General features: G+C 44.7%; 1 protein-coding gene across 1 annotated transcript in view; it reads left to right on the forward strand.

The window, feature by feature from the left end:
* The first annotated feature begins 6786 nt into the window (after window positions 1–6786).
* The window catches only part of LOC138674524 (uncharacterized), a 172413-nt gene continuing 154730 nt past the window's right edge, over window positions 6787–24469 (forward strand). Inside the window, exon 1 of the mRNA XM_069762349.1 lies at window positions 6787–6844. Coding sequence (XP_069618450.1) covers window positions 6787–6844 — 58 coding nt within the window. The remainder of the gene's footprint in view (window positions 6845–24469) is intronic.

Here is a 24469-nt window from a genome sequence, read left to right on the forward strand (position 1 = left end):
GCGATACCGACAACGATCCGGATCGCTGCAGCGTCGCTGTTTGGTCGCTGGAGAGCTGTCACACAGACAGCTCTCCAGCGACCAACGATCCCGAGGTCCCCGGTAACCAGGGTAAACATCGGGTAACTAAGCGCAGGGCCGCGCTTAGTAACCCGATGTTTACCCTGGTTACCAGCGTAAAAAAACAAACAGTACATACTTACATTCAGCTGTCTGTCCCTTGCCGTCTGGTTCCTGCACTGACTGCTGGCCGTAAAGTGAAAGTGAAAGCACAGCACAGCGGTGAGTCACACAGCGGTGACTCACCGCTGTGGCTGTGCTCTGCTTTCACTTTACGGCCAGCAGTCAGTGCAGGAACCAGACGGCAAGGGACAGACAGCTGAATGTAAGTATGTACTGTTTGTTTTTTTACGCTGGTAACCAGGGTAAACATCGGGTTACTAAGCGCGGCCCTGCGCTTAGTTACCCGATGTTTACCCTGGTTACCAGTGAAGACATCGCTGAATCGGTGTCACACACGCCGATTCAGCGATGTCTACGGGGAGTCCAGCGACGAAATAAAGTTCTGGACTTTCTTCCCCGACCAGCGATCTCCCAGCAGGGGCCTGATCGCTGCTGCCTGTCACACTGGACGATATCGCTAGCGAGGACGCTGCAACGTCACGGATCGCTAGCGATATCGTCTAGTGTGACAGTACCTTTAGAGTGGCCTCGACACTTTAGAATGTCTAGATTACCTATCAAATGTAACATTTCCCACATTGAGTCCTACCCAGCGGGCCTTTATGGATGCTGAGTTCACTTTGGAGGAGATAGAATATGCTATAGCGGACATGGCCTCTGGGAGGGCTCCTGGGCCGGATGGATTTCCCATTGAGTTATATAAAAAATATCAAGATATATTAGCACCACTCTTACTGAAGGTATTTCGGGGTGTATGGGGGGTGGATGTATGCCCGACACCTTTTATGAGGCAAATATTATCACACTCAGAAAGGAGGGAAGAGACCCTTTAGAATGCGGATCTTATCGCCACATATCGTTGGTAAACGTATACTACAAAATCTTTACTAAAATCTTGGCCATCAGACTGAATTCAATTATATTGGATCTTGTTCATCCAGCACAAATTGGTTTTATGCCCGGTAAGAGCACGTCTATTAACATCAGATGAGTCCAGTCGATAATTCAATATAGTTCTTTAATTTCGGATAATTAGTGGGCATTAGCATCGCTAGATGCAGCTAAGGCATTTGACTCTCTTGAGTGGACCTTTCTGTCGGCATGTTTGCAAAGAAATGGGTTTGGGGATAAATTCTTAAAATGGGTTAATATACTATACATGAAACCTAAGGCCCATATAATTGTAAATAATTCCATTTCTGAGCCCTTTTCATTTTATAGAGGAACCCGTCAGGGATGCCCCCTCTCTCCAGCTCTTTTTGCCCTTGCGATAGAGGCACTGGCAGTATGTATAAGATCTTCCTCTGACATTGGTCGGGTCTTGTGGATACCATTGGTTTATATGCTGATGACATGGTAATATTTTTTTTTTTTTAACCATTCAACTTTTTATTGTATAACAAAGATAAAATACAAAAACAGAATAGGGGGGAAGGGTAGGAAGGGGATACAGACCGTAATAAGAATCACAATAGAGCAACAGCCCAAGATACATAGGCACAAGGCGCACATGCGAAAATGAACTTATACACATCAATTAAGAGGAAGAGGGGGAGGGAGAGCGGTGGTCCGGGGAGGAGACAAAAGGCGACGAAGTCCAAGGATCCCACCATGTAAGAATCTTTTTTTTTTTTTAAAGACAGTCAGCAGTAATTGATTCATAGCTAAAATGAAGATTAATCTTAGCAATTAATTCAGCTCTTGAGGGAACAGTCGGAGATTTCCAATGCTTTGCAATACAAAGTCTAGCTGCTATGAGAATATTGGATATAACAGGTTGTGAGGAGGGAGGGAATTCTACCAATGATATACCCAGAACTGCTAAAGGGCCTGTTAGAGTAACAGGGATTTGAGTTACTTCTGATATAACACCCTCAACCTGACACCAAAACAACTGTACCTGAGGGCAACTCCACCACACATGAGCAAGCGAATCAGAGCGATTACACTTTTTCCAGCACAGAGGGGAAGATTGAGGATAGATTTTGGCTAATTTAACAGGTGTGAAATACCACAGGAGTTGAGTTTTTTTGGATTGTTCAAGATGACCAAGGCACGAAGAGAATTTAGATGGGTGTTGCATAGCCAAACTCCAATCATCCAGGGGAGCTTCAAACGAAAAAGCCGCCTCCCACGTGGACATAAAGGGGAGCCTATCCGAGAAGTCATGGGAGAGGAGAGCTTTATAAACTATTGAAATGCCATGTGGGATTACGGTATTAGGTCTAAAAAATCTCTGCACAGGAGTCTCCTCCCCTAGGGGAGACGCGGGCACACCAAACACATTTCGATGTTTCAAGAAACTACGAACTTGAAAGTATTGAAAGAGGGCCTTGGGAGGCAGATTATGTTGAGCAGAAAGGTCCGCAAATGACTTCAAGCCAGAGTCGTCATAGAGGTCACTTACCCGGTGTATTCCGCACTCCCCCCAAGCGGAGAGAGACAGACCCTCCACTGCGTTTTCCAGTGCCTGAATAGAAATATAATCAAATAAGAATGGGAAATGAGAAGGGCAGAGTTTTGTCCAAATTTTAGAGGCGGAGGAGATTGTTTTGAGAGATGAGCTCGGATTAGTCGAATGGAGTAGGCATAATTCTAGAAACAATCTAAGCGAGGTCCGAGGGGCAAATTGCGATTCAATATTAAACCACTGGAGAGAAGAGTTCCCCTCCCACCAAATTTTTAGGGGCTCTATAAGAGCGGCTTTGTGATATAATTGAATTTTGGGGACTTCCAAACCTCCTTTGGAGTATGGCAGTGTCATTAATAAACGTTTTATTCTATGGGGTTTGTTATTCCAAATAAAACGGTCAATAACTGATTGAAAAGATGAGAGATCTTTGGAGGGAATGGAGAGAGGGAGACATCTGAAAAGATAAATAAGTTTAGGGAGGATTAACATTTTGGATGCTTGTATTCTAGCCATCCATGACAGATGAGAACTCGTAAAAAGGCCTATTTCTTTTTTAATTTCGAGAAGATTTTTAAGATGATTGATCTGTATGCCCAGGTATGTAAAGCCCGCGGGGGACCAAATAAATGGGTATTTGGCTTGAATTTGAAGTTGGAGGGAAGTTGAAATAAACAAGGGAAAGATTGTAGATTTAGACAGATTAAGTTTATAGTAAGAGGCCTCTGCAAATTGAGAGAGGATGGAGGAGACCGCAGACAGCGAACTAAGAGGAGTAGTACAGGTCAAAACTACGTCGTCTGCATAGAGGCCAATTGTATGTTCGTGATTCCCCACCAACACACCTCCAATATCTGAACATTGTCTAACCGCAGCTGCTAAGGGCTCCATGATCAGAGCAAAGATGATGGGGGAGAGGGTGCAGCCCTGTTGGGTTCCATTTGAAATAGAAAAGACACGGGATTTGAAGCCAGCAGAACGGACAGAGGCACACGGATTGGAGTACAAAGCCATAATAGCTGAGAAAATTTGACCTGTGAGGCCAAATTTGCGCAAAGTGGCAGCAATATAACCCCAGTGCATTCTGTCAAACGCCTTTTCCGCGTCAAGAGATAGGAACACAGAGGGAAGTTTCCCCCTCTCCACCACATCCAGCAGGTCAATCAAACGTCTTGTGCCATCTCTAGTCTGCCTGCCCGGCACGAAACCAACCTGATCCGAGTGAATTAAGGATGGGAGAACCGACATCAACCTATTGGCCCAGACCTTGGCATAAATTTTGACATCACAGTTTAGCAAGGCTATAGGGCGGAAATTACCAGGAGAAGGCTTCCCTGGTTTAGGGAGAGTTGATATGCATGCCTCCAATCCCTCCTTCACTATAGAGCCAGCTGAGCGCCAATAGTTGAATAGACGTAAAAGAAAAGCGGATAAAATAGAGAGGAACTGAGAATAATATGAGAAGGAAAAACCGTCTGGACCTGGAGCTGACCGTTTCTTGGCTTTCTTGACTATTTGTGAGATTTCAAATGCCTCAATAGGGGCATTAAGGAGAGATAACTGTTCCGAATTAAGCGTAGGGAGATTTGCTTTATTTAAAAAGGCAGCTATTGAAGCCTGGGAGGGCTGGGGGGTGTTCGGGTCAGAATTAAGATTATACAGGGAGGCATAGTATGAAGCAAATTCTTCCGCAATATGGATGGGGTTATAAATATGGGCGCCGTCTGATTTAAGAAGATAGGCAATTTCAGATTGGGCTTCTTTTTTTTTTACACGTTTAGCGAGTAAAGTACCAGCTCTATCACCTATGGAGTAGAATTTAGCCTTGGATTTTCTTAGTGAATTTTCTGTTCTATGGAGGAGAAGCTGGCGGAGGTGAAGGCGTGCAGCCGAGAGGTTAGAAAAAAGATGGGCAGAAGGGTGGGCCTTGTGACGGGACTCCAATTGGGCAAATTCAGCCAAAGCAGACTGAAGATTTGAATTATATTTACGTTTAGCTGTCGCAGCCATTTTAATAAAAAGACCACGTGCTACTGCTTTGTGAGCAAACCAAAGGGAGTCCTCACGCACATCCGAAGAGTCATTAAAAGCAAAAAACTCTTGCAGAGAGTGTTCAATTTGTGAGGAGTTCGCTTGCTCAGAAAGGAGGTGGGTATTAAGGCGCCAGTGTGAGGGGGGTCTGATTGCAAGTGGATCTTTAAGAGTAACTGAAGTTGGAGCATGGTCAGACCAGGTGATATTACCTATAGACGCGGCAGTACAGTGGGGGAGGGCTACGTCGTCCACTAAGATATAGTCTATCCTGCTGTAGGAGGGTGACAAGGCGACCAAAATGTATAATCTCTCTCATTACAGTGAAAATATCTCCAAATATCATGGAGATTATAGGAGTTAATCAAATGGGCCGCCTCGCCCCTAGACACAGAGGATGACGAACAATCCAAATTTTTGGAAACTGGGATATTAAAATCTCTGGCAATTAGTTTATAACTATGCTGAAAATTGCCTAGTGCTGTAAAAAAACTATTCAAAAACTTAGCTTGACCAGTGTTTGGACCATACACCAAGGCGATGGTGTAGGGGGTATTAGTAATTGAACAAGAAATTATAATATATCTGCCTGCAGGATCAGCCACAGATCTATGTAACTGAAAAGAATTAGTTTTACTAAAGAAAATAGCCACACCAGCTTTTTTTGATTTCCCGTTTGCGAAGAATTGGTGAGGGTATAGGTTTGAATACATTCTCACATTGTCTCGCTCTAGGAGATGAGTTTCCTGTAAACATATAATGTCATGCTTAGACTTAGCAAGTTGACGCCAGACAAGTGATCTCTTGCTGGGGGAGTTAAGTCCATTGACATTAATAGAATATATTGAAACACTCATAATAATCAGTTATAAAGTTTTGAATGTAGGCATGCAAACTTATGTTCAGTAAAATAGTACCGTAACACCATGGGCTACTACATGGTAGCGATCTGGAATGAGTGGGGGGGGGGGAGGGTAGAGAGGGGAAAGGAAAACGAGACCAACACTAACCAGACATTACAACAAAGGACCATCCAGGGAGTTCCTGCGTCCAAGGTGAAATAGCAAAACAATTCACCTGAGGGGCAATAAGCTGAGGAAGGATCAGCCAGTGATCAACCTCAGCAAAAAATTAGCAAGAAAAAAAAAAATAGAAAAAATTGAATAAAATAAAAGAGTACTAGAATTGTGCGGGAAGAGGGAAAAAAAAGAGTTTTCCCTTTCTTTCCAACCAGGAAATGAAGACAGTTAACACTTCAGGCGACCTTCCAGTCGGGGGTAATACGGCGTCTTCGGGAGTTAGATCTTTCAGGCTTGGAGGAAGCAACGGCAGGAGGAGGTCCAGGAAGGTCAAATCCCCACTGCGATAAAGTCTTAGCTGCTTGCGACGGGGTTAGACACGTGGTGACGGATCCATCTTTGCGAATGCAGAGCTTAGTGGGAAATCCCCAGCGGTATAATATGCCTTTTTCTCTTAGGATTGTGGTATAGGGCAGGAACGCCCTGCGTAGGGCTAGGGTTCCTGGTGATAGATCAGGAAAGACAGTAATGGCCGCAAAGAGTTCAGGCAATGATGGTTTAGCTCTCAGGGCCTGTAAGAACTCATCCTTCATAGCAAAGAAATGAATGCGGGCCAAAACATCCCTAGGGACCGAGGGGTCTAGTCCTTCTTTAGTATAGAGCGGGAGGACAGTAAGGATAAAATCTTGAAGGAAGGCTTTAAGATCATCAGATCCAACCGATTCAGCAATGCCCCTAAGTTTGACATTATTCCTTCTAGATCTGTCTTCTAAATCTAGAGTTTTGGCATGTGTCCTTGTAGCAAGCAATTGCAGATTGTCATGAGCATCCCACAGGTCATTATGAGAGGCCACTAGCTCAGACTTTTTATTTTCTAAGTGGTCAGTGCGGGCCCCCAGCTCCTTCACCTCTCCCCTGAGCTCCGCCATCATGGAGCGCATATCTTCCTGTAGGGAGGCCCGAAGGTCCTTCAGCATGTCTCTGAGGAGCGACGCTGTGACCGGGTCGTCAGGGAGATCAGCCGCTGCAGCGCTTGAGGCAGAGGACTGAGAGCCTCTGCGCGCAGCCCGGGAAGATCTGGGAGACAGCGGCGCCATCTTGGATTTCTGGGGCAGCGGCGAGGAGGCGGCAAAGAAATCCACTATGCGCCTGGACGGGTCTCCGGAGCCGGACTTGGATTTCCCCATGTACTCACCGGCCGGTAAGGATGCCGTGTGGGGAGTTTTGGGAGGGAAGGCGCCGTTCATGCGTCGCTATGAGCTGCTTAGGATGTCCTGGATGCTGAGCTCCCGCGCTATGCGACCTGTGCCATCCAAAGCCAGGCCACTCCCCCATGACATGGTTATATTCATGGACAGGGCGGAAGAAACACTGCCACGGGTGATTGCCAGTATACATAATTTTGTATATTCTCAGGCCTATACATAAATTGGGACAAGTCTGCTTTATTACCTCTTTCTCATGCCCCAATATCTAATCTTGATACTCTTTCCTCGTTACCTATTGTTTGTAATTTTAAGTATCTAGGTATCTACATGTCTCAATATCATGATTCGGACTTACAACTTAATGTTTACCCACTATTGGAATTAGTTAAACTTAAATTCTCATCTTGGAGCAAACTGCCGCTATCCTTCACAGGTCGCATTAATTTATTTAAAATGATATTACTCCCTCAGCTATTGTCTTCAACGTAGTGCAGTAATAGTACCTAAATCCTTCTTTACAAACTTAAATTCCCAAATCACCTCTTTTATATGGGGGAAAACTAGGCCTAAGCTTAAGCTATCTGCTCTGCAGAGACCTAAACGGGGCGTAGAGCATCATTACCGGATTTCTTTCTGTATTATCTGGCTGTACTGGCTAAAGCAATAAGTAAATGGATGCCTAATAATCATCTCCCTAATTCTGAACATCATTTACTTCACTCTGCCCGAACCGAATGTCCGTTGAGCCTCCTGGAATCAGAAAAAAATTAATGTCCCTCGTTTACTACCTTTTCTTCGACTGGCACGGTCAATTTGGAGACAAATTAAAAAAGTTGTTGGATTTAAAAATATTATAGCTGAAATGCCTCTATGGAAAAACAATCATTTACCGGTGTTGTTAAACCACCCGTCCACTGATTTTTGGATTTTCTATGGTGTCTCCTCGGTGGGTGATCTGTAAGACCGGGGGACCTTCATGTCTTTTGAACAATTGCAGGCTAAACACGGCGTCCCGAGACCTCAATTTTTTCGTTATTTACAACTGAGATCGGCATTTCACTCGTATATGAGAAATTTGGGCGCAGATCGAACCATCTCGTCTTTACCCCTGATGGGAATCCTTAATTCGCAAGGTCCTCAGGGCTTTGTCTCCTCTTTGTATACCTGTATGCTATCAGTGGGAACTGGGTCCGCTTTAATATCTGTTAGGGGAAAATGGGAGGGACTTATCCCTGATGTGCAAGAAGAGGAATGGGAAGAAATTCTAGAATCCCCTCTCAGGGTGTCCCCATCGATTAATAATAGGATGACCCAGTTATACATAATCTATTAATCATATTTGACTCCGATACTACTTTTCAAGATGGGCCAATTTCAATTATCAGAATGCTTACGATGCCCCTCACCAGATGCAGATTTTACTCACATGATATGGAGGTGCCCCATCATCCTTCAATATTGGAAAGAGGTGACATCATTATTAACATCCCTGCTGTCTGCCCCTGTTCCTCTTGAGCCTCCGGTTTGTTTGTTTGAGGTGTGGGATGAGGAGGCTTGGGATCATTATGTTGGGATTTTTCTACGGGAGACGCTCTTTGTGGCACAGAAGGTATTGGCATTACGGTGGATATGGGGCTCATGTCCCTCCCTTAGAACCTGGATTGAGTTGGTGAACTTAGTTATTCCATATGAACGCACATTGTATCAAAATAGAGGATGTCCGGATAAATTTGGTAAAATCTGGGATAGGTGGAACTCCTCTCACCTTACTCTATAAATTCATAATGATCCGGTAATAGTGCAAGGGGTTTGGTTTCTTGTTTTTGAGGACATCGCTCGGAGAGGAAAATATAAAATATAAAGTATAGTGTTAAATGGCAGAATAGTAGTAGTTACTATAGATATAGTTTTAGTTGTAGTTTAGGAACTTTATATATTTATAGTTCCTTGTTTGTATTTATATGGTTCACGTGATGAAAATGATCTGATATACACAGTCGTTAAATTTTTGTTTTGGAAATTTCATAGATTATAAATGTCATTCTGGATATGAATAGGGGCGAGCACCCTAATTTACATATAACAATGTATGCTTTGTATTATATGCAATAATAAAGAGTACAAATGTGTATATTGTAAAACTTTATTTTGTGGTTAATAAACGAATTTAAAAGAAAAAAAAAGATGATGGATGGTCACAAGCCATCAAACAAAGAAGAACTGATTACATTTTTGCACCAGAAGCAGTATAAAAGACTGGTGGAAAGCATGCCAAGATGCATGAAAGCTGTGATTAAAAATCATGGTTATTCCACAAAATATTGATTTCTGAACTCTTCCTGAATTAAAACATTAGTATTGTTGTTTCTAAATGATTATGAACTTGTATTCTTTGCATTGTTTGAGGTCTGAGAGCACTGAGGTTTTTTTTTATTTTGATCATTTTTCTTTGTCAGAAAAAAAATACAAAAATTATTGCTTGGAAATTCAGAGACATGTTGTCAGAAGTTTATAGAATAAAAGAACAATTTATATTTTACTCAAAAATGTACCTATAAAGAGAAAAATCAGACAAACAACATTTTGCAGTGGTCTCTTAATTTTTGCAAGAGCTGTAAACGAAAGAGAGGGAAAAAAAAAAAGTTAGCCCTCTATAAATGTAGACATACTTTGGGGAAGCATTAATGCAGGGGTGCGTTTTTGCACTATTATTCGTGTACAGTTATTCGAAGTACAGTTTTCTAAGTACTGGCAGTTAAAATATGGCAGTTAGACAGGGCAGGAGGCAGGTAAGACAATCTAAGACAATCTAAATCTAATCCCTGTTCATTTGAAACAGAACAAATAGGCACCATATGTATCTGTATAATATTTATCCTGGCTGCTGCATTCACTCACATTCACCGCCCTTGCATTAACTCTTTACGCTCCATCCATATCGCTCCCTCTGTCCTTGCCTCTCTTATGTATAGCACTCATGCTCTGTTTACATTGCTTAACAGCGCAGATCCATTCAGTCCCACGATCCAACACAAGAGACGCTCTCACAAATCACTTAACCATCTGCTTACTCTTTCTATCCTCCTTCTCCTAGTCGCTGGAGACACCTCTCCCAACCCTGGCCCCCCATGTTATAGCCAGTCAAACCTCCCAACTGCTGCACTCAGAAACCCCTCTAACCTTATTAATATTCCATGCATGCCTTTGGCCTCTTTCAATTGTGCTCTTTGGAATTCTCGTTCTGTGTGTAATAAACTCCCTTTCATCCACGACTTCTTCCTTTCTGATTCTCTTAACCTCTTGGCTCTTACTGAAACCTGGATCCAGCAGTCAGACACCACTGCTGCTGCTGCTCTTTCATATGGTGGACTACACTTTTCTCATACCCCAAGATCGGACAACAGAGCAGGTGGCGGAGTTGGTCTGCTCCTATCACCCAAATGTACCTTCCAAGTTATCCCCCAAGTACCCTCACTTGTCTTCCCTTCCTTTGAAATCCATGCTGTCAGACTCTACATCACCTCCCTGCGAGTGGCAGTGGTGTATCGTCCTCCCGGCCCCTCTCATCAGTTTCTGGATCACTTTGCTACCTGGCTTCCTCACTTTCTTTCCTGTGACATCCCCACCCTCATCATGGGTGATTTCAACATCCCCATTGCTTTTCCCTTCTCACCTTTTATCTCTAACCTCCTCTTTCGGCCTCTCGCAGCATACTAACTCTCCAACGCATGAAGATGGAAACTCCCTCGACTTGGTCTTCTCCCGACTTTGCTCAGTAGATGATTTCACAAACTCCCCTCTCCCGCTCTCTGACCATAACCTCCTTTCTTTCTCTATCAAGAACTGCCATCCCGCTCAGGTCACCCCCACTTTCCACACTTATAGAAACATACAGGCCATTAACACCCAGAAACTTATGAAGAACTTGCAGTCATCATTGGCCCCTATCTCCTCCATCTCATGTCCTGATTCTGCACTGAAGCATTACAATGAAACCCTGCAAAGTGCCCAGGATGAAATTGCACCTCCTATACATAGGACAACTCGGCACAGATGGCGACAACCGTGGCACACGCTGCAAACATGTTTCCTGCAGCGGTGCTCCAGGTGCGCCGAACGTCTGTGGAGAAAATCTAATCTACCCGAAGATTTCATCCATTATAAGTTCATGCTTAAAACATACAACTCTGACCTTCACCTCTCCAAACAAACCTATTTTAACACGCTCATCACCTCACTGTCCAATAACCCTAAACGTCTCTTTGACAGTTTCCAGTCCCTACTCAACCCAAGAGTGCAGGCCCCAACCACAGATCTCCACACTGACGATCTGGCCAATTACTTCAAACTAAAAATTGACCACATTCGACAGGAAATTATCTCCCAATCCCTTCATACCATGCACTGTTCTCCCTCCCCCACTGCATCTAGTTCTCTCTCTGACTTTGAACCAGTCACAGAAGAAGAAGTATTCAGGCTCCTTGCATCTTCTCGCCCGACCACTTACACCAGTGACCCCATTCCGTCACATCTCCTCCAGTCCCTTTCCCCGGCTGTCACCTCTCACCTAACAAAAATATTCAACCTTTCTCTCTCTCTTCCGGTATTTGTCCCTCCTCATTTAAGCATGCCATCATACATCCATTGCTTAAAAAAAATCCCTCAATCAAAACTGTGCCTCTAATTATAGACCTGTCTCTAATCTTCCCTTCATCTCTAAACTCCTCAAATGCCTGGTCCACTCTCGTCTTATCTGCTATCTCTCAGATAACTCTCTTCTCGACCCTCTTCAATCTGGTTTCTGCTCTTTACACTCTACTGAAACTGCCCTCACTAAAGTCTCTAATGACCTACTAACAGCTAAATCTAATGGTCACTAAACCATGCTAATTCTCTTGTATCTCTCCACAATAATCGATACTGTGGATCATCAGCTCCTCACTATGCTCCGCTCCATCGGCCTCAAGGACACCATTCTCTCCTGGTTCTCCTCCTATCTCTCTGATCGCTCTTTCACTGTATCTTTTGCTGGTTCCTCCTCCTCTCACCTTCCCCTTACTGTTGGGGTTCCTCAAGGATCAGTCCTAGGCCCCTCCTCTTCTCTTTGTATACTGCCCCTATTGGACAAACAATCAGTAGATTTGGGTTCCAGTACCATCTCTATGCTGATGACACCCAATTATACACTTCTTCTCCTGATATCACGCCTGCCTTTTTAGAAAACACCATTAATTGTCTTACCTCTGTCTCTAACATCATGTCCTCCCTCTATCTTAAACTAAACCTGTCTAAAACTGAACTCCTCTTGTTCTCTGCCTCTACTAACCTTCCTTTGCCTGACATTTTGCCATCTCCGTGTGCGGTTCCACCATTACTCCCAAGCAACATGCCCGCTGCCTTGGGGTCATCCTTGCTTCCAAGCTTTCCTTCATCCCCCACATCCGATCATTGGCTCGCTCTTCTTATCTGCATCTCAAAAACATTTCTAGAATTCGCCCTTTTCTTACTTTCGACACTGCAAAGACTCTCACTGTTTCACTCATTCATTCTCGTCTTGACTATTGTAACTCTCTCTTAATCGGCCTCCCTCTTACCAAACTCTCCCCGCTCCAATCTCTCCTGAATGCTGCTGCCAGGATTATATTCCTCACCAACCGTTACACCGATGCCTCTACCTTGTGCTAGTCATTACACTGTTTAACCATCCACTCCAGAATCCAGTACAAAACTATTACCCTCATCCAGAAAGCACTCCATGGCTCAGCACCACAATACATCTCCTCCCTAGTCTCAGTCTACCACCCTACCCGTGCTCTCCATTCTGCTAATGACCTGAGGTTAGCATTGTCAATAATCAGAACCTCCCCTTCCCATCTCCAAGACTTTTCACGTGCTTTGCTAATTCTTTGGAATGTACTACCCAGGTTAATATGATTAATCCCCAATCCCCACAGTTTTAAACATGCCATAAAAACGCATTTGTTCAGACTGGCCTACCGCCTCAACGCATTAACCTAACTATCCCTGTTTGGCCCATTCAAAAAAAATTGGGTTGCTCACATCATGTTCTCATACACTTCATGCAGTTAATAGCCCTCTGTGTCTGTACTGTTACATACTTAGCCTGTTAACTGGTTCATGAACACCCGATCCTTACACTATGGCTGGTCCGAACAACGAAAGCATTTGTTACCATCCACCTCTCGTGTCTCCCCTTTTTCTCATAGTTTGTAAGCTTGCGAGCAGGGCCCTCATTCCTCTTGGTATCTATTTTGAACTGTGTTTTTGTTACGCTGTAATGTCTATTGTTTGTACAAATCCCCTCTATAATTTGTAAAGCACTGCGGAATATGTTGGCGCTATAGAAATAAAATTATTATTATCATAAATGTGATTTAATGTTGAGAAACTCCTTACATTTTTTTTATAGAAATCGGTTTTGTTGTTTTAAGGAAAGGGTTTGGGGGGGGGGGGGCACAGTGGCTTTCTTAATTAAAAGGATTGCCTCATCTTGTTAAATGGATTAAATTACAAAGTGATTGTAAAAATAAATTACTTTGAAATGTAACTTTAACTAAAAAATCTATGTTTTCATGAACAAAGTGATTTTTAATACTGTAATTGATGGCTTGTTGTTCAGCTTACTAGCCAACTCAGCAGTTTATGAGTGGTGTATAGCTTTTTAAAGCGAAACTATTGTCAGGATTTTGCTAAGTCACCTATAGACACTGTCAGGTTGGCACTGTTATACTGATTAAAATGATTCCTAGATTGATGAAATCCATAATCATTATTTGTAGTTTTGAGTTAATCATATGCTTGTCCTCCGGGGTGGCCTGTGGGGGTCTTCATGTAGTGCTCTGATTGCATATGCATCCTATCACTTATTATAACAGGTCACTGATCCTCCAGTGACTGGCCTTCTATTTTACATAATGCATATAATAATGTTGATAATGCATATAATATTGTTGGCTATTGTGAGGCTTCCAAAAAATAATTACATCTAGCACAATGGTGCCTGTGCAGTAGCATCTATCTCTTGTCAACAGATGCTATTATGAAAGTGCTGATGCCTGCGCAAATTTGCTACAGCCAAATTTTTTTCGTAGAGTAAAATGGTGGCGGCGCATGCGCAGTAGCGTCCATCACTTATCCATAGATACTACTGCGCAAGCGTCACTGGCATTTTGCTGCAGGCAATTTATTTTCCTTCAACAAAACAGCACTGCGATAGATGCTACTGCGCATGCACCACTGGCTCCATTTTGCTGGAGGAAAAAAAAATTTGGCTGCAGCAATATTGTGCTGGCGCTTGCAGAGTAGCATTTATTGGTAAGACATTCGGTACAAGTGCCACCGCCAGTGCCATTTTACTGAATGTAAAAAAAATTTCTAAGCCTTTCAATAGCCATCAAAATTATATGCATTTTCATCAATAATATCAACAATATTATATGCATTATGTAAAATAGGGGGCAGGTCACATAAGGAGGCATATGTAAGCAGAGCATCATATAAAGCCCCCCCCCAAAGGCCGCACAGGAGCACGAGAATCTCATTATCTGAAAACTAGAAATAAACATTAACAACAACCACAAGAAGGATTTAATCACCCCAGGTATTATTTTAATCAGTATAACGGTGCCAACTTGACAGTATTTGTAGTTTAGTGAGCAAAATCTTGCTGACAGGTTCCCTTTAAGCAAGGAGCATGTGTTTGAAAGCCCTTTGCACAATTTGCAAAAGCAACTTATAATCTGGCTGGATGCCAAGATGTAATGTGGCAACCCTAAGGCTAAGTTCACATTAGCGTTGTGCGGTGCTGCGTCGGGCGCAGCCGCGGCGACACATGCGTCATGCGCCCCTATATTTAACATGGGGGGGCGCATGGACATGCGTTGTCTTGCGTTTTGTGACGCATGCGTCATTTTGGCGCAAGCGTCAGGGCGCAGAGGACGCTGCATGATGCATTTTTTTCTGCACCAAAAATCATGCAAAAATGAACGCATGCGTCACAAAAAGCTGCGTTTTGCATGCGTTGTGCGTTGCGTCGCCGACGCAGCACCGCACAACGCAAATGTGAACTTAGCCTTAGTCACACTCTAATGCTGTAGAGGCAAAGCTTCCTCTGCTTGCAGTAAGTGAGGGCGCACAGTTTGGGCCAGAGGTACAACCATGAAGCTGGGAAGCAGGGAATGGTTCATTTCTAAAGATGGAACGTGAGACATTTCCTTTAAATTTCCACAAATGTCATTGCTATTTTTTATTGAGTTTTCTTCCAATTAGACTTTTCTATAATTAAATTGTGTAAAGGTTAATAAATAAAAAAGCTCCTGCTGTCCCCATTGTATTTTATTGCATGCTTCAGCCGTTAAAGTTAGCAATACCTATAACTTGGAACTTTATCTTCTACAGTATTGTAGAAATGGTCAAAGTTCCCTAAAATACCTCCTGAAACATTGATTGATATATGACTTTATTTCAATTTTATGCGGTAACATGTATGAGAGATGTATAAAGAGAAAAAAAGAGTGACACAGCGAACAATTCAGAATAGTTGCCCAAATATATCATTGAAGTGAAACAAGGCCCGACAGTTGTAGAGAAAGTGATGGTGCTCGCTAACATTTGTTTTGTCTCACAAACCATTAATAAATTGTCAGTGTCTTCCAGTGGTTAGATTGTGGTTTTCTGCTTCTGAGCGTCTTCTCAAGCCACAAGTTTCTGTTTACTACACTAAAGCTAAAGATGATATAGTCAAGCACTTGAATATATGTAACCCCTTTCTCATGTACAGCACCATGGAATTAATGGTGCTATATAAATTATTAATAATAATAATATGTTCTTTACAGCCCATTGTGTTATTGGATATATTAGTGTGAGCCCTACGTCGCCTTTTTGTACTTACACTTTTATCGTGATTTCTGTATTTTGAAAACACAACAAACTTTTTGGCTTTATATTTGTTTCATATATAGCGTTTTAGATGCTTTATTATGATATGATGAAAATGTGCCTGATTTGGATTGCCACTAGAGATGAGCGGTGTTTGAGTCGAACTGTTTGCCAATCTCAAATTCGAGCTGTTTTGGGCGGTGTTCGAGTCTTTCGACGAACTCGAACAATTTGCTTAAAATTCGGCTGTTCGAGTTTCTGTTAGATAACTGTTCGTTCACCAAAAGCCTAACTTGATTTTCACATCAAAACTGTTTATCAATGTTAATAGACTGTTTCAGTTTATTGTGGGCGGGGGATAGATCTATGCTGAAATAACGCTGATCTCCATTTTTTTCTTCTCGCATTTACAGTAGGGCGGTGCAGTCTCTCAGCCTATCAGCAGTGTGCACACACACAGCAATGTGCATGTGCTGCACACAAGCAAGGGCATGTGTCATTGGCTGTGTATGTCACATGTCCTTGCCCTATAAAAACCAGCCATTTTTCCCATCGCCACCATTTCCTCACTGCTGCAGCTAAGGCTTCTTTCACACTTCCATCTTCCAAATCTGCACAGGATTCGTCAAGACGTTGAAATGACGGATCCTGTGCAGATTGTGGAAAACGTGTGCACTGGGCCCGTCTTTCTAATGCACCCGTCAAGGCTATGTGCACCTGTTGTGTATGTGTGTTCGCAGCGGTTTTCCACTGCGAAAACGCATACGCAACACAAACCAGGTTCAAAAAAATAAAAAAATCCCAGTATTCTCACCTACCGACGTCCCGCGCAGCGATGCTCCCGGCAGCTAGCATTCCTAGTAATAGATTGCGAAATCTCGCAAGACCGCGACTTCTCGCGAGATTTCGCAATGTATTACTAGGAACGCTAGCTGCCGGGAGCATCAGTGACGCTGCGCGGGATGTCGGTAAGTGAGAATATTGTGATTTTTTATTTTTTTTATTATTTTTCAAATTATATCTTGTTACTATTGATGCTGCATAGGCAGCATCAATAGTAAAAAGAGAAAGAGAGCGAGCGAGAGAGATTTTCCCTGACGGGAAATTGTTCCACACATGCTCAGTTTGAAAAGACGGGACCCGTCGCTGGATTCCTGCTTTTCACAGTCAGCGACGCATCCTGCGCCCATAGGCTTCCATTGTAGCCAGTGACGGGCAGCGCAGGATGCGTCGCTGACTGATTTTCCGACGTGCAGGCAAAACGATCCTCTGCACGTTTTCTCTGCCCAACGGACCACTTTTTTATGCAGGATCCAGTGCATGACTGATGGCCATCTGTCACAATTCGTCGCTAATACAAGTCTATGAGAAAATGCAGGATCCTGCAAATTTTTTTGCAGGATCCTGCATTCTCAAAAATCGACGGATTGTGACGGGAGCTGAAAGACGGAAGTGTGAAAGAGGCCTTAGTGTTAGACGGCACCGCTGCTGCTGTGGGCACTATACAGTATAAGAGTGTGAATTGCGAGCGAATTTGCAGTTAGAGAGAGACAGGTTTAGGGAGTCGGGACTAGTTGTAATATCAGCCCTTTTCAGGGTAGGTTACAGCAGTTCATAGCAATTTTTGCCAGGCAGGTCTGTGCCAGTGCTGTGCAAGTGTTTGTCACAGCATTTGGTGTAATCTAGCTCAGCCAATCCTTTTGGGCTAGTAGCATTATCTGGTAGTCATCTGAGTAGCCCGCCTGTGAAGCTAACTACACCGCCTGTGTATCTAATAATTTTTTACTGCATCTAACCCAGTAAATTGTTTTGGGCCTAGTACCAGTGTCTGCAAGTCAGCGGAGTAGCCCACCTGTGAAGCTAGCTACACCGCCTGTGTATCTAATAATTTTTTACTGCATCTAACCCAGTAAATCGTTTTGGGCCTAGTAGCAGTGTCTGCACTTCAGCAGAGTAGCCCGCCTGTGAAGCTAGCTACACCGCCTGTGTATCTAATGTTTTTTTACTGCATCTAACCCAGTAAATTGTTTTGGGTTAGTACCACAGTTTGGCCACTCAGCTCTGCTCGGTTTCCATCCATCGTTTTTTGTGCCAACAGCTACAGAGTTGCCAATTAGTTAAGCACCAAAATGAGTGGCAAAAGGCCTGCTGCTGGTGGAAAGGGGAATAGGCATGTTGGAAAGGGAAAAAAAGGTTGTGTGGGGTAGGTGGTAAAGCAACAGTAACATCTGCAGAAGAAAGACCATCTTCCAGCCAAAGTAAGATGTCTACTTCTTATCTTGGACAATCTATGATCCCTTTCTTACGACCATCGCTACGAGTATCGCTACAAATTCTAACTGAGGCACAAAAAGAGCAGGTGCTTGAACGGATATCAAGTGCTCCAACAAGTGGGCTCTCCTCCACCTCAACTTCAACATCACAAATACTCCAGTCCTCAGAGTTGTCACCCCAATCGCACTTGCTTCCTCACAGCTCCCAAGTCTCCAGCCGCCCGTCTGAGTATGGGGTAATACAGATGGTTGAGTCTGCAGAGCTGTTTACTCATACTATAGCCTGGGAATCAGAGGTCTGCTCCAAAGCTTCAGTGTCTGCTAGTCAGCAGAGTAGCCCACCCATGAAGCAAGCTACACCGCCTGTTTATCTAATTACTAATTTTTAACTGCATCTAGCCCAGGCAATACTTTGGACCTAGTAGCAGTGTATGCTACTCAGCACAGTACCCCACCCATGAAGCAAGCTACACCGCTTTCTTCCTTTCTCAATCTAAGGCCGGGATCACACACAGCGAGATACGGCCGAGTCTCGCTGGTTAAAATCAAGCTCTGGCACCGGCACTCCAGAGTGGAGCGTGCGGCCGCATAGCAATGCAGCACCCCAGAGATCTGGTCGTTGCAGTATGACACTCTGCCACTAAGGGGAGTGATGGTACGTCTGATGGCACTGAAGGAATTCTCCTGACCAGGTATCACCAGCACACATTACACTTCACACTCCGGCCACTAGGGGGAGCAAAAGGCTTTATTTATTGGGCCCCTCTTCACACTGGTAAAACTAGGGGTTGGATAGGAAGTTAGTCAGAAGCTGACTGGGTTGGATTCAGGCAACATCCCGTGGCAGGGAGTGTTGCAGGGAGAAGACACAGGGGGGTCCCTGTCAGGCGTGGGAACCTGGCAGGTGCCTAGCGAACAGAACAGAACATTATGGAACCGTGCCTGCACCTCCTTGCGGCGGTATCCTAAGAAAGAGACAAGAAAGGAAGGATATTGTGGAACAGTGTAAACGAGATCTAGCAAAAAGGAGAACCAGTAGGAGTCGTGCCGTGAGACTGAGGCAACATCCTACTGAGGCGCGTAGCCGGTGGCCGGAACACCGCGGGAGTAACTGACTTCAGGCCTTACTTCAAACTCTGCAGGACAGTTAATTATAGGTTGGCTGTCTACCTTAAATTTCCCAAGAAGACATAGGGGGCAACATTGGGAGAGGGGCGTCTCTAGGGTCCCGGAAGACCTCCAAGCCTTCCCGTCATACGGGTGCGTCCTAGCCAAAACATACTGGGGGACGAGAAACTAGCAACATCTGGAACTAACGAGAGAAAGAGAGCTGTAGAGAACGAACGAAACGAGAACAGCAGTTGTGAGGACTATACCGAATGCTCAGCAGGGTAGAACTACAACACACAGGCGCTAGTGGTGGGCAACGATTTCCATCTGCGAGGGAAACTCTGGAAGTGCCCATCAGACCGGCCTGTCTCTGATAGCCCTGTTAAACGTGCTCTGGATTGAGGATCTTGATGTCTTCAGTAAAGAGGTAAAGAGACTGCAACCTTGTGTCCTCGTTATTGCCCGCACCTCACACCATCACTATCCACCTTACTGGGAAGCCCTGGGGACATACTTCACCTGTGGGAAGGTATACCATCCAGCTGCAATTCCATCACCCCAGTGGACCCCACAGCAGCGTCGGTCACCCTGACCGAACACCACAGGTGGCGTCACGAACCCCTGACAGACTGTTTCACCACCTTCATTAGACGCCCCTTAGCAGGGTCGCAGACCGGGCCTAGCCACCGTGACAGCCTCAGAACCAAACCAGAGAGGCCCGGTACCGAGAACCCGTGGCCCTGTGTCTGGGGGCGCTCCAGCAATACATGGAGCTGCACGCTCCGCTCTGGAGTGCAGGTGCCAGAGCTTGCTTTTAACCAGCGAGACTCGGCCGTATCTCGCTGTAGTGTGACTTCGGCCTCACCTCTCGGCTCTGGAGTGTCCACTCTCCCTCCAGCTCTTCTCACAGGTGGACTACCGCGAATCTTTTGGGCCCAGGCATAAGAAGTCGTCGAGGTAATGGATAATATGTGCCCCCTTAGAAACATCCATGACGACCCATTCGAGGAAGCAACTAAACGCCTCAAATAGTGAGCAGGATATGGAGCACCCCATGGGCAAACAGCGATCTATGTAGTATGCTCCTTCACAGAAGCAGCCCAATAGACGGACAGTATTTGGAGGCACAGGTAGTAACCGGAACGCCCCCTCAATGTCTGTTTTGGCCATTAGGGTGCCCCTTCCCAACTTCTTGACCCGTCTGATTGCCTCATCAAAGGAGGTACAGTATATAGTACTGTACTTGGTTCCGCGTCAATGTTGTCGTTTACTGACCTGCCCCTTGGATATGACAAATGGTGGATTAGTCTGAATGTATTGGGTTCCTTTTTTTGGCACAACTCCCAACGGGGGTACCACTACGTCTTCTAAGGAAAGTGTTCTGAATGGACCCGCCATTCTACCTAAAGATATTTCTTTTTTAAATTTTTTTGTCACGACGTCTGGATGTTGGTAGGCTGATTTTAGATTTTTACTCCAGCCTTTTAGATTTTTACTCCAGCCCTTCTTGATTTTAAAAGGACATGCCATGCCTATATCTGTGTCTCCTCCTCCTTTTACTCCTCCACCTCTTTTCTTTTCGCATGACTATATGTACTTGTGACTTTTCCATGTGTTTGTTGTGTCTTCTGAGCAGTTTGTCAGCTTTTGGACACCTTTTAAGGTGTTTTCTATGTGTTTGTATGTGTTTGTGTTTGCCTGCCATTGGTTTCAATGGGGTTCGACGGTGTTCGACGAACATTCGTCGAACACGCCCCAGTTCGACGAACCGAACCAAACTCGAACACTAGGGGGGTGGCTCAACATTAATTGCCAGTTCCTTAAATCCATTCAGCAATGTTCACAACTATCACAAGGTTTAGTTACCGCCAGCTCATAACATATTGATCACATGATGTGCTAACCTTAGCGGTCTATCCTCAATACATATTTCACTTCTACCTTGTCATAAGCAATGTTACCTCTAAGCCTTTGTAATTTGTGATCAGTGGATTTAGGGCCCTGGGAAATGTTAATACAAAACAGAATCAAATCCATATTATAGTACAGATCTGTAACAATTAGAAAATAGACCACATACCATCCAGATAAATATTATGATCACCCCCAGAATAAACAACTGCAAAATTCCGTGGTAGGGTGTAGAGGCCTTGGTGATATTGACTCTCGGGGGGACTCTCTTGTACTTAGTTTTGCATACTTTTGCATATGTTAAAGGGGTGCTTCACTGCTTCTGTAGGGTTGGTCATCAATTTCAGATTGATGGTGGTCTGACACCCAGGAACCCCTCTGATCAGCTTTTCTCAGCATCAGACAGCAACCAGATATAACCAGTTGTAGAGCTGAATATTTCAACTGTTTAATGGTGGCTACCAGATATACTGCAGTATAAAATACAACACCTGACCAATACTTTCTTCAGTCGCAATTTTTTATTGATTGTGGTTCCAAAATATACTGTACAATCCAATCCAAAAGATATAAACAAAAATCATTTCACATAGGTGCATACCGCTATCTTAGACTTACTTCCCTGTGAGTCCATAGGAATAAATCCTGCATGCCGAGAAACTGCAGCAGAGGAGCAAGATGGCAGGCATCTTGTTGAATGATTTTTGTATACACTGTATATCTTATTGGATTGTATATTTTGAATCGCAATAATAATTGTTATTAAAGAAAGTATTGGAGAGCTGTTCTATTTTATCCATGATATTAGAGCGTGGGGCATGGCTCTCTGACACACCTAAGTGGACTTGCTTAACTCTTGGCATTATGGCGTTGTTTTGTTTGCATTTTGGCTCTGAGAAATGAGTATTGCTGATTTTTGGGGATGTTAGGTGTCAGACCCCACTGAGCTGATATTTATGGCCTATCCTAAGGATAGGATAGGTCATCAATGTCATAGTCCTAAGGATAGGTCATCAATATAGTAGTAAAAAATTTTTTAAAATCAATTAACCTGTGATTGGACACTTTTTGTATATTTATACACTCTATCCTTTTAACCCCTTCCCGACCTGTGACACAGCGTATGCGTCATGAAAGTCGGTGCCAATCCGACCTGTGACGCATATGCTGTGTCACAGAAAGATCGCGTCCCTGCAGGCCGGGTGAAAGGGTTAACTCCCATTTCACCCGATCTGCAGGGACAGGGGGAGTGGTAGTTTAGCCCAGGGGGGGTGGCTTCACCCCCTCGTGGCTACGATCGCTCTGATTGGCTGTTGAAAGTGAAACTGCCAATCAGAGCGATTTGTAATATTTCACCTAAAAAAATGGTGAAATATTACAATCCAGCCATGGCCGATGCTGCAATATCATCGGCCATGGCTGGAAATACTAATGTGCCCCCACCCCACCCCTCCGATCGCCCCCCCAGCCCCCCGATCGGTGGTCCGCTCCCCTCCGTCCTGTGCTCCGCTCCCCCGTCCTCCTGTCCGCTCCCCCCGTGCTCCAATCACACCCCCCCGTGCTCCAATCAAACCCCCCCGCACTCCGATCCCCCCCCGTGCTCCGAACCACCCCCCCTGCACACCGATCCCCCCCCCCTGCACACCGATCCACCCGCCCGCACACCGATCACTCTCCCCCATGCTCCGATCCCTCCCCCCCCCGTGCTCCGACGCCCCCCCGTGCCCTGATCTCCCCCCCCCTGTGCCCTGATCTCCCCCCCTTATACTTACCGATCCTGGCGAGGTCCGTCAGTCTTCTTCCCCGAGCGCCGCCATGTTCCAAAATGGCGGGCGCATGCGCAGTGCGCCCGCCGAATCTGCCGGCCGGCAGATTCGTTCCAATGTGAATTTTGATCACTGTGATATAATCTATCACAGTGGTCAAAATAAAAAAAACAGTAAATGACCCCCCCCATTTGTCCCCCATAGATAGGGACAATAATAAAATAAAGAATTTTTTTTTTTTTTCACTAAGGTTGGAGTTAGAACTAGGGTTAGGGTTAGGGTTAGGGGTAGGGTTAGGGGTAGGGTTAGGGGTAGGGTTAGGGGTAGGGGTAGGGTTAGGGGTAGGGTTAGGGTTAGGGGTAGGGTTAGGGTTAGGGGTAGGGGTAGGGGTAGGGTTAGGGGTAGGGTTAGGGTTTCGGTATGTGCACACGTATTCTGGTCCTCTGCGGATTTTTCTGCAGCGGATTTGATAAATCCGCAGTGCTAAACCGCTGCGGATTTATGGCAGATTTACCGCGGTTTTTCTGCGCATTTCACTGCGGTTTTACAACTGCGATTTTCTATTGGAGCAGTTGTAAAACCGCTGTGGAATCCGCAGAAAGAAGTGACATGCTGCGGAATGTAAACCGCTGCGTTTCCGTGCAGTTTTTCCGCAGCATGTGTGCAGCGATTTTTGTTTCCCATAGGTTTACATTGAAATGTAAACTCATGGGAAACTGCTGCGGATCCGCAGCGTTTTCCAAAGCGTGTGCACATACCTTTAGAATTAGGCTATGTGCACACGGTGCGGATTTGGCTGCGGATCCGCAGCGGATTGGCCGCTACGGATCCGCAGCAATGTTCCATCAGGTTTACAGTACCATGTAAACCTATGGAAAACCAAATCCGCTGTGCCCATGGTGCGGAAAATACCGCACGGAAACGCTGCGTTGTATTTTCCGCAGCATGTCAATTCTTTGTGCGGATTCCGCAGCGTTTTACACCTATTCCTCAATAGGAATCCGCAGGTGAAATCCGCAGTAAATCCGCAGGTAAAACGCAGTGCCTTTTACCCGCGGATTTTTCAAAAATGGTGCGGAAAAATCTCACACGAATCCGCAACGTGGGTACATAGCCTTAGGGTTAGGGTTGGGTTGGAATTAGGGTTGTGGTTAGGGTTAGGGGTGTGTTGGGGTTAGGGTTGTGGTTAGGGGTGTGTTGCGGTTAGGGTTGTGGTTAGGGTTACGGCTACAGTTGGGATAAGGGTTAGGGGTGTGTTGGCGTAAGAATTGAGGGGTTTCCACTGTTTAGGCACATCAGGGGGTCTCCAAACGCAACATGGCGCCACCATTGATTCCAGCCAATCTTTTATTCAAAAAGTCAAATGGTGCTCCTTCCCTTCCGAGCCCCGACGTGTGCCCAAACAGTGGTTTACCCCCACATATGGGGTATCAGTGTACTCAGGACAAACTGGGCAACAATTACTGGGGTCCAATTTCTCCTGTTACCCTTGAGAAAATAAAAAATTGCTTGCTAAAACATCATTTTTGAGGAAAGTAAAATGATTTTTTATTTTCACGGCTCTGCGTTGTAAACGTCTGTGAAGCACTTGGGGGTTCAAAGTGCTCACCACATATCTAGATAAGTTCCTTGGGGGGTCTAGTTTCCAAAATGGGGT

This window comes from Ranitomeya imitator, chromosome 4 (genome assembly GCF_032444005.1).
Source record: "Ranitomeya imitator isolate aRanImi1 chromosome 4, aRanImi1.pri, whole genome shotgun sequence".
Lineage (NCBI taxonomy): Eukaryota > Metazoa > Chordata > Amphibia > Anura > Dendrobatidae > Ranitomeya > Ranitomeya imitator.